This window comes from Amblyraja radiata, chromosome 11 (assembly GCF_010909765.2).
Source record: "Amblyraja radiata isolate CabotCenter1 chromosome 11, sAmbRad1.1.pri, whole genome shotgun sequence".
In the NCBI taxonomy this organism is placed as follows: Eukaryota; Metazoa; Chordata; class Chondrichthyes; order Rajiformes; family Rajidae; genus Amblyraja; species Amblyraja radiata.
Window position 1 is genome coordinate 13,308,740 of NC_045966.1, and position 14,391 is coordinate 13,323,130.

Consider the following 14,391-nt stretch of genomic DNA (forward strand, 5'->3'; position numbering starts at 1 on the left):
TTTTCTCCCCATTAATCATTAGATAATCTAATTTAAAACCATATTTATTTGAAGACTGTAATAAGCATTATGGTGTTGCACCTACAGTAATCTACAATATAATTACAGGGCTGGCTTCTATTTTTTTTTAAGAGTTATTTTGTTCGTATTTTCCAAATAAAGGATTGGATAATTATTCTAACATTTAGTATGTGGTTAAATGGATGACTGAATAAATTTTAGGTTTTATGCAACTATTAACTTGACATTTGCAAAGCGAATGATGACATCTCATCTTTTTAGGGTTTAATAATTCAGAGCCCCTCTGTTCCATTTTGTTAATTAAAGAGTATCAAATAGCAACTAACAATAATTAAATGCCTTCAACAACCTATTATGATCATATTCAATAATTTAATTAACCAAAAAGGGAAAATTAAATCTAGTGGAGCTGCTTCGTGAACAAAAATGTCATCAGTGATAAAATGCCAAACTTACATGGAATTCCCTGCCACAGAGGGCAGTGGAGGCCAAATCACTGGATGGATTTAAGAGAGAGTTAGATAGAGCTCTAGGGGCTAGTGGAATCAAGGGATATGGGGAGAAGGTAGGCACGGGTTATTGATTGGGGACGATCAGCCATGATCACAATGTATGTCTTAATTTCCACAAATTAAGACATATATCATTACTTCATTATTGCTAGTTCAATATCTTTAAGCTCCATAAGTTTCCGGAGAGGCGGCCGGGCCGACGAGGACGAAGAGGTACCTGGCGAGAGGGCTGGTGGGCGGGTGGGCGTGGGGCACCAAGAACAAAGTGGGTAGACACAAAGTAACTCAGCGGGACAGGCAGCATCTATGGAGAGAAGGAATGGTTGATGTTTCGGGTCGAGACCCTTCTACAGACCAAGAACAAAGTGGGACCTGGTGGTGGGACCACCACAAACAAAGAGGTATCGGGTGGGGGATGGGGGCGGGGGGTGCAAGAGCAAGTGAGGACCAATCTGGGGGGAGGGGGGAGGGGGGGAGGGGGAAAGGGGCGCCGAGAATAAAGAGGGACCATCGGGACTCTTTGCGTACTTTCCACACTGTATGCAAAAGCAAGGGATTTCACTGTTGCACGTGAGAATAAAGTCTCATTGAATCATTGAATCCTAATTTAATAGTCTAATGGGATCACCTTTATCACAAACGAATAAAGGCCCATCATTTTTAAGAGGGAGGTAGATGTGTCCCTTGTGGCTAAAGGGATCAGGGGGTATGGTGAGAAGGCAGGTACGGGATACTGAGTTGGATGATCAGCCATGATCATGTTGAATGGTGGTGCAGGCTCAAAGGGCCGAATGGCCTACTCCTGCACCTATTTTCTATGTTTCTATGTTTCTATTTTCAACAACCGAGAAGAACCAAATAAACCACATAGCTAAAGCTCCCAATGATCTTACTAACAGTAAGAAGGATCTTTGACACATGGAGAGGTGTAATCTAATGCAGCAGCAAGTTGCGATCACCTCTCTGAGATGTCACTCCCATGTCTCCCATTGGCATCCTGAGTCTCGATCTTCTCCCTGATCTTCCATCCCTACACAGTCACGCACCCTTCACCACGATATCCATTCTCTGTATTAATGGGAGATCGCTGAGGAAACTCCACTACACATCCACCTCGGGTCTGAGATGCATCTGAACTCAGTAATTATTCAGTGGGCCAAGTCAGAAGTTGTTGCTAGCTAGCAAAATTAAATCCCCAAGGCCTCTTTTGTCATTCCTTCTATAAAAGACAAGATTTTGTTAAGTTAATTAATGGTTTGTAAAGCCTTAAAGGAATTAATTCAGTGAGTTGAAAATATATTCACTCACTGACAGCGAATAAAAGATATTATGTCCCAGTTATAATAATAACTCAAGATATGAAAATGAAAAAAAAATACTTCTTAGAATAAATAATAATGGAAGTATTAAATGGCTCCTCACTCTATATTTTCTTAAATTAGGTGCTAATACAGACCGCAGATAACATGTATAGGAAGGGACTGCAGATGCTGGTATATACTGAAGACAAACACTTATATTTTGCTTGGGCTGCTTACAACCCAGCGGTATGTTCGTTGATTTCTCTAATTTCAAGTAATGCCTACAATTCCCCCCCCCCCCCCCCCCCCCCACCATATCTCTCTCCCCTCCACCCTAGTCATCGTACTAGTTCTACTGTTCGCATCCTTGTGTCCCTGCTAACAATGGGCCATTATGGACTCCACCCTTCCTGAGGTCATCTGTTGCTGCCGCTATTTTGTTCTGGCCTTCTCTATCTTTCAGTCTGAAGAAGGGTTCACACCGAAAATATACACCATATGCAAGAGTAACTCAGCGGGTCAAGCAACATCTATGGAGAAAAGGAACAGATGATATTTCGGGGCGGAATCCTTCTTCAGACTGAGAGTCAGGGGAGAGGAAGAGCTATGAAGAGGACCGAAATGTCACCCATTCCTTTTCTCCAGAGGTGTTGCCTGACTTGGGCATTTTGTGTCTATCCACAGATATGTCATTGTATAGTAAAGCATAAATATAGTACTAAGGTGAACTGTAATACAATACACATACTGAGCTGTTAACGAGAGTGTAAAATACATTGAAAGTTCATGACTAACTTTTGTTCACTAAATACTTATTTCCAAAACCATATTTGTGCATGGTTAATCACAATGTGAAAAGACAAAGCCCTGATACACATTACCCACGAGCTTTAGACATATCTGTAGCAAAAGAGGGAAAAATCAAGTAAGCCATTTCAGACTGGAATATTTAACAGCTCCAGAATATTTATTTGGGCATTAAATGCAAGAATAGACAGATATCCATTAAAAATTCAAAATGAAATATTGCATTGAAAGGTAACATAATATAACAAAGGAAACTTTATCCCATCCAGTGGTCTCCCATGGATCATAATTATACTGTTCATCGTGTTTGGCATGGAAGGCAAACAGAGGCTTTGGTCAATGTTGTTTTATAACCTGCCTGCATTGTCCCAATGGAAACCTCATCAAATCTAAATTTATCATGCCATTCCGCAGCTTGTGTCTTAATCCACAATTCCCTTCTTCATGCGAGGGAAACGCAATTATCACTGCAGATAAATGTTGACTCAGGAGGAACAGTAGATCAACCGCTCCCTTAACAATTTAGCACAGTGTTGCAAACTGAGCTCTGCCATTCAATTGCTGATGCATTACCTAGCGATTTGCTCAGCTTTCTCGCCCACCACCCAGCTTGTCTCTCAACCCACACCCCCGTGTTGCACAGTGATCTTTTCACTATGAATGAATTGGCTTTTTGCTTAAATCGTATTTGCTTAGAACATATGTTGAGCGTTTGACGGCACGGGGCCTGTATTCGCTGGAGTTTAGAAGAATGAGGGGGGACCTCATTGAAACGTACAGAATAGTGAAAGGCTTGGATAGAGTGGATGTGGAGAGGATGTTTCCACTAGTGGGAAAGTCTAGGACTAGAGGTCATAGCCTCAGAGTTAAAGAACGTTCTTTTAAGAAGGAGATGAGGAGGAATTTATTTAGTCAGAGGGTGGTGAATCTGTGGAATTCTTTGCCACAGAAGGCTGTGGAGGCAGTCAGTGGATATATTTAAGGTAGAAATAGATAGATTATTGATTAGTACGGGTGTCAGAGGTTATGGGAGAGAAGGCAGGAGAATGGGATTCGGAGGGTTGCCATGCTGTGCGAACGGAGAGGATGAGAAGGAGTTTCTTCCCAGAGGCCATTGTAAACTCCTATCTCACCAGGGACTAACTTTACGGTACCATTTTACTGTTGTGTGGTGTCTTTTTTAAATTGCTGTTCTTTTCCTTTTTCTTCCCTCCCTCCCACAAATATGTAATATGTGATTATGCGATTCTGTTCCATTCTGTTTGGAGTTTGTTTGTTTGTTTATTGCACAATTCGCGAGCATTGCCACTTTTCATTTCACTGCACTTCTCGTATGTGTATGTGACGAATAAACTTGACTTGACTTGAGATCAGCCATGATTGAATGGCAGAATAGACTTGATGGGCCAAATGGCCTAATTCTGCTCCTATCATTTATAATCTTATGAACACTTTTGCTTAACTCGTATTTGCTTAAGGGCAGCAAGGTGGCACAGCGGTAGAGTTGCTGACTTGCCGCACCAGAGACCCAGGTTTAATCCTGACTATGGGTGCTGTCTGTACAGAGTTTGTATGTTCTCCTCATGACCGCGTGTGCTTTCCCCAGGTGCTGCAGTTTCCTCCCACGCTGCAAAGACATATAGGTTTGTAGGTTGACACGAAATGCTGAAATAACTCAGCATCTCTCCAGAGAAGGAATGGTGGCATTTTGCGTCGAGATCCCCCATCTTCAGACCCGAAACATCACCCATTCCTTCTCTCCAGAGATGCTGCCTGGCCCGCTGAGTTATTCCAGCATTTTGTATCTATCTTCGGTGTAAACCAGCATCTGCAGTTCCATCCTACAAGTTTGTAAATTAATTGGCTTTGGTATGAATTGTAAATTGTCCCTAGAGTGTGTAGGATAGTGTTAGTGAACAGGATCGCTGGTCGGCGCGGACTTGTTGGGCCGAAGAGCCTGTTTCTGTGCTGTATCTCTAAACTAAACTAAATTAAATACGATTCCTACTAATACATGGTTACACTGTGAGTCAAGCAAAAAATCAATTAATTCATCTAGAATGCTGATGTAAATGTTCAAGCAATACTGGATTACTGTCTTATTAAACTGGTGAAACAAATTGAAGAGCAGATCCAACCTTAACCCTTGGAAATATCACCTCACCAGTCCTTGGAAATAGCACCTCACAAGATAATGAATATATCTTGTAATTAAGCTAATGCAGAATTTGTTACTGGTTTCAATGATTAAGATTAAAACAATGCTTTTGGTTAACAATCATTAAGCCTGCCAGTATAAACTTCGCCAAAAAATATATAGAAGCGCATGTTCTCATAGAGTCATAGAATCATAGTTTTACAGCATGGAACTGGTGACTGCTAACCTTCATTGATTGAGATACATCGAGTCATAGGGTCATAGAGTTATACAACGTGGAAACAGGCCCTTCGGCCCAACTTGCCCACAACGACTAACAAGTCCCATCCACCATAACCCCACTTGCCTGCGTTTGGCCCATATCCCTCTGTACCTGTCTTATCCATGTAACTGTCTAAATGTTTCTTAAATGTTGCGATAATACCTGCCTCAACTAACTCCTCTGGCAGCTCGTTCTATACACCCACCACCCTTTAGGTGAAAAAGTTACCTATCAGGTTCCTATTAAATCTTTCCCCCCCTCACCTTAAACCTATGTCCTCTGGTTCTCGATTCCCCTACCCCTGGGCAAAAGACACTGTGTGTCTACCCGATCTATTCCTTTCATGATTTTGTACACAATGTTCTCACCAATGATCAATAAGTTGTTGAGTTGAGACTATTCCAGATGAGAGGCTTGTACTTGTGATTGGAAAGTCCCTCCATGACACTGGGCATTGCTATTCACCTGGGAACCTTCTTACCTGCAGAAGTCAGCAGTCAAGATCCTGTTCCAGGTCAAAGTGGTTTTGTGAACAGGCAAATGGTGAGTTTGGGTATCTCACCACTCAGTGAACATCCAGACGAGTGTGTTCAGTTGCAACGCAAAGAAAAGAACATTAGATTGTTCTTAATGGACCTTACCACTGATGGGGAAAAATGTACACTTAATCCCCTGTATTTAGCAATGACAGTTCTTGAGCCGAACTGTTTTAGTTTAGTTTAGAGATACAGCGTGGAAATGGGCCCTTCAGCCCACCGAGTCGGCACCAACCAGCGATTCCCGCACATTAACACTACCCTACACACACTTGCGACAATTTTACATTCATACCAAGCCAATTAACCTACAAATCTGTACGTCTTTAGAGTGTGGGAGGAAACCGAAGATCTCGGCGAAAACCCACACGGTCACGGGGAGAACGTACTAACGCCATACAGACAGCACCCATAGTCGGGATTGAACACGTGTCTCTGGCGCTGAAAGGCAGCAACTGTACCACTGTATCACTGGGGCCACCACCATGGTAGGTTGCAAGTAACTTCTTTTTGGAAGAATGTGCAACAGCAAGATAATGCGATTTAGGGAGGGGATTCCAGAGGTTTGAGGTTTGAATGGGCCACTAGTGGTGATGTAAATATCACCAATAATTCATCTGGTCTGACCACAATGATGCAGCAGCCAAGAAAGCACACCACACCTCTAACTCCTCAGGAGGCTAAACAAATTCAGCGTGCCTCCAATTATTATTACCAATTTCCACAAATGCACCAGAGAAAGCATCTTATTCAATGCGTTGGGGCTTTCCTTGGCAACTGCTCTGCCCCAAGTGGAAGATATTGCACAGAGTTGTAAACACAGCCTGGTCCATCATACATACAGAGCTTCTCTCTCATAGATACCATCTATGCCTCACGCTGCCTCATGAAAGCAGCCAACATAATCAAGGACCACTTACACCCCAGCCATTCTCTCTTCTTCCCTCTCCCACCAGGGAGAAGATACGAAAGGTTGAAAGCATGTACCATCAGATTCAAGAACAGTTTCTACTCCTCTCTTATCAGACTTTTGAACAGACTTCACATATGGTAAGATAATTCCTGATAGAGTCATAGATTCGTACAGCGTGGAAACAGACCCTTCGGACCAAATTGCCCATACCGACCAACACGTCCCATCTACACGAGTCCCACCTGCCTACATTTGGCCCATATCCCTCTAAACTTGTCCTATCCAATTATCTGACTAAATGTTTCTAAAACATTGCAATAGTACCTGTCTCAACTAGTTCCTCCAGCAGCTTGTTCCACAGACTCACCTACATTTGTGTGAAAAAGTCACCCCTCAGCTTCCTATTAAATCTTTCCCCTTAAACCTATATTCTCTGGTTCTCGATTCCCCTACTCTGGGCAAGGGACTCTGTACGTCAACATGATCCATTCCTCTCATGATTTTGTATAACTCTATAATATTACCCCTCATTCCTCCTGTGCTCCAAGGAATAAAGTCCTAGCATGCTCAACCTCTCCCTATAGCTCAGGCCCTCGAGTCCTGGCAACTCCCGATTTACCTCAGTGAGCCATATATTTTTTTTCTACACTTTCTCTGTGCCTATAACATTACGTTTTGCACTCTATCTATTTTCTCATTTGTACACCCTGATGTACAGATGTGGGGATGGTTTGTGTGGATAGCATGCACAACATGTCTTTTACCATTCTTTTAGGAAGGAGATGAAGATACATTTCTTTAGTTAGAGAGTGGTGAATCTGTGGAATTCTTTGCCACAGAAGGCTGTGAAAGCCAAATCAGTGGGTATTTTTTAGGCAGAGATAGATAGATCCTTGGTACACAAAAATGTTGGAGTAACTCAGCGGGCGCAGCAGCATCTATGGAGCGAAGGAAATAGGCAACGTTTCGGCCCGAAACGTTGCCTATTTTCTTCGCTCCATAAATGCTGCTGCACCCGCTGAGTGTCTCCAGCATTTTTGTGTACCTTCGATTTTCCAGCATCTGCAGTTCCTTCTTAAACACATAGATAGATCCTTCATTAGTACAGGTGTCAGAGGGTATGGGGAGAAGGCAGGAGAATGGGGTTAGGAAGGAGAGATAGATCAGCCATGATTGAATGGCGGAGTTGACGGTAATTCTACTCCTATACCTTATGACCACATCTCCGCATGCCTGACAATATTACAGCAAGCCAATACCAATTTGGAAATTACCAAGAGACCAACAATGTAGCAATGTAAATAGTTTGAAAAATTGTAAACATGGATTGATTTGAAAAAACAAAGAGACCTGGCCCATTGGAAGACAAAAATGGAAATGTTAAAATCAAGATATTGCTCAATGAGTTGGAATTAAGATCAAGGAACAAGGGTGATCGTAAATGGGAGTGGATTGGTCATGGACACTACTAGCATGTTGGATAATCTCAAGTTTACAAAACGGTACATTGTTGCTTTACTTCCCTTATCGGGTATCGATACATCGTAAATAGCTCGATTATAATCGTGTATTGTCTTTCCGCTGGCTGGTTAGCGCGCAACAAAAATGTTTCACTCTACGCGTGAACTAAACTGAACGGATCTGTAGATTGGACCAAAACACATCAGGATAGTCAGGTCGTGGGCTAAAAAAAGAGTTATCGATAAAGAGTTTAATTGAATTCGCTGAATTCTTAAACGACATCCTCCATGTTAATTTCAACTAAAGACTTGTCACTTTCTAATTCCATCTGGCACAAAGAGCTCCCGAGCGATGTTTTAGTGATCGGCACTTCACAACGAGTTAATTCAACCAGAATAAAATATTCTCAAGTAACACTATCAGGTGCGGCAGGTGCGGCAGGCGCGACAGTATTGTGTGACTGAGCGACGCCACGGCGATATTATATGATTATCTTCTGGCAAAAGCTCTAAAGATAGTTAGTGTATGCCACTCTCAGCGTCCAAGCCCCTGGCATTTGGATCGAAAGCACTCGGAGCTGACGACCACTGGTTTTTCGAGAGATATATTTTTTACATTTCAACATTTACATGTATTTTCGTAGCGAAAATACCGCCTGATAAAACAACGTTGACCAGTTTCTCGACTCTGAGCTGCCTATTTCTCACTGATGGTAAGAGAATATCACATTGCAATAAACTCACTTGCCCAAGGGAAATCGCATCATGAGTTGTGCAGGCACTCGGCGAATATTACACGAAACTTTTGTCATGAGCAGACACAGCTCGCTACTGCCCCTTGCGGGAGTGCTGCGTGAACCGGTTGTTTCCCCGGCTTTAGAAGCACAGGCAGGAGGTAAACCCTGGCTTTATACGAGTTACTGGTATTTCAAAGCAGCGGTTACATATAATTCCTGCCTTCTTGGGTCGATTAGACACATTATACCTCCGCCCCTCCCGTCATCAAGACAGGCAGCATCTAGTGGTCGAAAAGGCAAACCGTGCCCCAGCAGCTTTGGAAGTTAACACTGTATATCAGTGGCTCCACTTACACTCGCTGCTGATCAACAATGTGAATCATAGAAACAAAAAAATAGGTGCAGGACTGGGCCATTCGGCCCTTCGAGCCAGTTCAATATTCGATTCAATATGATCATGATCAGTACCCCGTTGCTGTTTTTTCCCCATATCCCTTGATTCCCTTAGCCCTATCAACTCTCTCTTGAAAACATCCAGCGAATTGGCCTCCACTGCCTTCTGTGGCAGAGAATTCCACAGATTCACAACTCTCTGGGTGAAAAGGTTTTTCCTCATCTCAGTCCTAAATTGCCTTCCCCTTATTCTTGGACTCTGGACTCCCCCAACACCGGGAACATTTTTCCTGCATCTACCATATCCAATCCTCTAAGAATGTTATATGTTTCTATAAGATTCCCTCTCATCCTAAATTCCTGCGAATACAAGCCCGGTCGACCCATTCTTTCATCGGGCGTCAGTCCAGCCATCCTAGGAATCAACCCGGTGAACCTACGCGGCACTCCCTCAACAGCAATGATGTCCTTCCTCAAATTAGGAGACCAAAATTGCACACAATACTCCAGGTGCGATCTCATCAGGGCCCTGTACAACTGCAGTAGGACCTCCTTGCTCCGAAACTCAAAACCTCTCGCAATGAAGGCCAACTTGTCATTGGCTTTCTTCACTGACTCGGTGCCCACACACTCAAGGGTAACGATCTGAGCCACTCACTCGCAAGCTGCAGGAACGATGGGGACAGGCATTTCTGACTAGTTTGTTCTCTGGCTGCCTCGTTTCGTTAACGGCATCTTGTCCTGTAATTGCTGTTCGGCACAATCTGTCCCTAACTCTGTACAGTGTGGGCTCCGTCAAAGAACTGCCATTCGGCCGTCATTTGCTGTGCACGTGACATGGATACTAGCCCCGTTCGCCATTAAATACTACAGCACAATTACAACGTATCTTTCCAGTTGCTCTAAATGAACGACAGCGAAACGTGTGCTTAATTCGTCTCTGCCGCCCAGAGGGGTTTGTGTACACAGTCGGTGCAGGGAGGGAGGAAGGGTGGGGAGCATTTGAACGGGCACAATGGTCGTTAAATGTTGGTTTTGTGAAACTCATCGTTAGTCCATCGTGTCGGCTCAACGCGGTCAACAGTGAACCGTGGTTGGAGAAGGAGTGTACTCGTGTTGGGTGGTGGGTGTGGACGGGGATGTGGTGGGTGGTGAGTGTGTGTGGGTGGTGAGTGTGTGTGGGTGGGGGTGTAGCGACGTTATGCTGGCGACGGGTGATGCGTGTGGGAGTTGATGGGGGGGGGGGTCAGGGTGGTGGTGGGTGTGGAGGGGGGATGTGGGGATGGATCGGGGGTGTGGACGAGATGTGTTTGAGATGGGGGGTGGGTGTAGTGGCGTGGCTGCTTGGCGTGGGTGGAGAGGCTGGGTTGGGAAAGGGTGGTGGATTGGACGTGTTGGGTATGGATGAAGGAGATGTCTAGGTAATGGAAAGGATATATTTGGGAAAAGATGGTGGCTTGGGCGGGTTGTGACGGGGATGGGTGGAGGAGGTGCCCAAGTTATGTATTGTGGGGTTGGACGGGGGGTGGGTGTAGAGGATGGGAAGATGGAGTGGTCTAGAGAATGGACGGGGAGAATGGATAGATTATGTGGACGTTGACATAAAATGCTGGCGTAACAGCGGGACAGGCAGTATGTCTGGAGAGAAGGGTGGCGCTTCGGGTCTAGATTATGTGGAGTGGATGGGTTGTGTTGGGGGATGGATGAAGGGGCGGCTAGATAATGGATGGTGAGAGTGAACGCGATGAGTTTGGGAATTGATGGTGAGTTTGGGTGGGGTTGTCTTGCGGGTGAGTGGATGGGGTGTCCCGGTGGTGGATGGTGGGTCTGGCCAGGATCTCATGGGAATAATTAGAGGGGGTGCCTCGAGGAGGGATGCTAGGTTTGGAGGGACGGGCTGTATTGGGGATGGGGGGATGAGGTGTCTAGCGGGTGGATGTTGGGTTTGGGGTTGCGTTGGGAATGGATGGAGGTGGCGTCTAGGAGATGGATATTGGTTTTGGGGTGGGGGGGGAGGTTATGTTGGGGGGTGGGAGGAGTGGTGTCTGGAGGATGGGTGATGGGTTTGGTGTATGTGTCCATACCATGGAGGAGGTATCTCGGGAATGTCTGGTGGGTCTGGACGGGAATGTCTGGAGAATGGATGTTGGCGGTGGACAGGTTGTGTTGGGGGTGGGAGGAGGGGTGTCTGGGGAGTGGGTGGGGGTCTGGAGAATGGATGTTGGCGGTGGAGTGGATGTGTTGGGGGTTTGGGGAGGAGGAGGGGGTCTGGGGAGGGGGTGGTGGGTCTGGAGAATGGATATTGGCGGTGGAGTGGATGAGTTGGGGGTTTGGGGAGGAGGAGGGGGTCTGGGGAGGGGGTGGTGGGTCTGGAGAATGGATATTAGCGGTGGGGTGGATGAGTTGGGGGTGGGAGGAGGAGGGGGTCTGGGGTGGGGATGGTGGGTCTGGAGAATGGATATTGGCGGTGGGGTGGATGTGTTAGAATGGCTGGTGGGTGTAGATCCCTATTGAGCGGTGGGTGTGAACGGCTAGGTGTTGCACAGTGGGCTGTGTGTGTGGTGAACAGTGCGGGCTGTGGCGGTGTGTGGAGGTACCAGGTGTAAGGGTGCGGGGGCCCGCTGTACTCACGGTAGAAGAGGTATTCCGTGTAGCTGCTCCACGCCCTGTCGTCGACCGCTTGGCCGCACGCCGAGCCGGTGAGGGAGGAATTGCTGCCCAGCAGAGTGAAGCCAGCCTCGGCCAGCGTGTCGAAGGCTCTCTCCAGTTGCCGGTAGCGGAGATAGAAGCGGGACGTGTACCTGTCCGGGGTTCGGTCGGGGTCCCTGCTCTCGTTCACGTTCTCCCCGAACACTTCCTTGAGGAGGCCGATGCGGCCGCAGGCGAGGATGCGGGGGACCCGTCGGAAGAGGCGGGCGTCGCCCTGCATGTTGTCCCGTCCCAGCACGCAGGAGCCCCGGTAGCCCAGGGTGATGAAGCCGGCTCGGCGCTCGGCCGTCTGGCTCACGGGCCGGGGGAGGTCGCTGCCCTGAGACAGCTCCTCCTGGTCGCTGTGAGACGGTTCCTCCAGGCCGGGACTCTGCCTCTCCTCCGGGCTCAGCATCCTCACCAGGTCGGGCAGTTGGAAGAACTCTGCCTCCCGCCGCAAGCGCATCTTCTCCGGGAACAGGTCGGGCAGCACCACGGAGCGGTCGCGCAGGTAATCCAGGATGTAGCGGAACAAGAAGCCGTCCCTGTCGATGAAGAAGCGCCCGCGGTTGTCCCGGGCCAGGTCGGGGCTGCCGGAGTTCCTCTTGTGCCCGAACATCCTGCCCAGGACCGAGTTGGGCAGGCTGGTCAGGGTGGACAGCCTGGTGAAGTAGACCTGACCTCCCACGTTTAACTCCACCACTTCGGGCAGCGCCGCCGCGCCGCTCTCCCGGCTTGGCACGGCTGCTACCCTGCAGTTGGCATTTAACGCCATCTCCGACCGACCGGCCGCCAGCTGGTCCACACCCCTGCTCTCCGCTGCCTGCAACGGCCCAAGTGGCCGGGTTCTCCCCGCTCCCCTCCTCCCTCCTCCCCCCTCCCCACCCCTTCCCCTCCTCTCCCTCCTCTCCCCTCCCCTCACTCCCTGCCAGCTGCCGCGGGCTCGGTGCAAGCCCCTGCTCTCCCTTCCCCACCCTCGGGCTGGGGTCCTCTGGGGCAACGCCGGAGGCTCGGGTGACCAGCGTCTGACCCGCGCTAGGAGCTGCTTTCTCCCGGGCTGTTCCTCGCCCGCCGCCGGCTTCGTTGATCCAACCTCCCTCCCTGTGTCACATCTCAGAGAGGCACAGAGAGAGAGAGAGCGAGAGAGAAAGCTGCTGGGAAACGAGTCTTACATCATCTCCCCAAGAACTCACACCGCCTCCTGTCGACATTCACTTCTATAACTTGTGGGCTCGGGATGAATCAGGTTCACAGGCAAAATAAACCTCCTCCCTCCCTCCCTCCCTCCTCCTCTCTCTCTCTCTCTCCCTCCCTCCCTCCTTCTCTGTGCTCGTTCGCGGCTTCGGCATATCTGGCCACTTTAGGACTTGGACACTTTCAGAGACTCCGCCCGCCCACCACCCACCCCTCCCCGGCCGGCACAACCTTGCTGGATTCCACTGAAACGTGCCGAGATTTCTCCTGCACGACCACACAGTTATCATTGTGCATCAAAAGCCCTCCGCCAGAACCGCGGTCTCGCCTTCACCACCCCCACCCCACCCCACCCCACCTCTCTTGATCGTTCCTTTGGCTCCTATGGTTCAAATCCGTTAAGATACTGCGAGATGTATTTTAGGACCGTGGAAATAAATGATGGGATATGGCTGTAAATGTGCGGGCGAGGTGACCCTGCGATCAATAAAGGCTCATAATACCAGTCTACGCCAACAGTTCAACGATTCAGAAACACGACGAGACGTATCTTGTATCCAAATTACCCAGCCCTTGGTCGCGCATGAAGTGAAAGTTTGGACCACAACCGATACAAATGATCCCATTGATCAGACACGAGTTTCAATCGCCGCACTAATGGGTGTGAGCAGCAATGAACTGGATTGCTACTGATATTGGGAGCAAATATCATAAATGCGAGTTAAATACCGGAAAACTAGAAGTGCGCAACAGGATACAAAAACCATTCCCACATTAGTGATCACACACGCTGGCTAAAAATAGAACGATTAAATATGTTAAACGATATAGGAATGACATTTTCCTTCGAGAGAAAAAAATAAACCATATCCTAAACAAAAAAAAAACATATTTATAACCAATGGTTACCGCAGTTAATTCAATTGCGTAAAATAATCCACAGAATTCAATCCTTTCCCTTTCAGAGATCATGCATCTCTTGAAGCTATTTCATATTTCAATGGATGAAAATTATTTTGTGCTAATATATAGTGAAGTCTTCCATGCCTGTTTGTGTGAGGAAGTGACAATTTCAGAGCATGGGACAGTACACATGGACACAAAATGTTGAAGTAATGGGATGCTGCCTGACCCGCTGAGTCACCCAAACATTTTTGTGTCTATCTTCGGTGTAAACCAGCATCTGCAGTTCCTTCTCGCAGATGGAACGCGCTCTCCGGTCCACAATGTCTACGCTGAACATAATGCCTGGTTAAACTAATCCCCTCAGCCTGCACATGATCCATATCCATCCATTCTCTGCATTTCCATGTGCTTATCGTAAATGAGGCTTAAAAGACTCTTAAGGTAACTGCCTCAGTCGTCACCATCCCTGGCAGTGTGTTCCAGGCACCCACCGCTCTCTGTAA

General features: G+C 47.3%; 1 protein-coding gene across 2 annotated transcripts in view; it reads right to left on the reverse strand.

Annotated features, from left to right (window-relative positions):
- The window catches only part of LOC116978297 (BTB/POZ domain-containing protein KCTD16-like), a 194,908-nt gene extending 182,245 nt beyond the window's left edge, over positions 1 to 12,663 (reverse strand). For both annotated transcript variants that reach the window (XM_033029341.1, XM_033029342.1), the window contains exon 1: positions 11,732 to 12,663. In XM_033029341.1, coding sequence (XP_032885232.1) covers positions 11,732 to 12,563 — 832 coding nt within the window. In that variant the 5' untranslated portion in view covers positions 12,564 to 12,663. The remainder of the gene's footprint in view (positions 1 to 11,731) is intronic.
- Between the last annotated feature and the right edge of the window lie 1,728 nt (positions 12,664 to 14,391).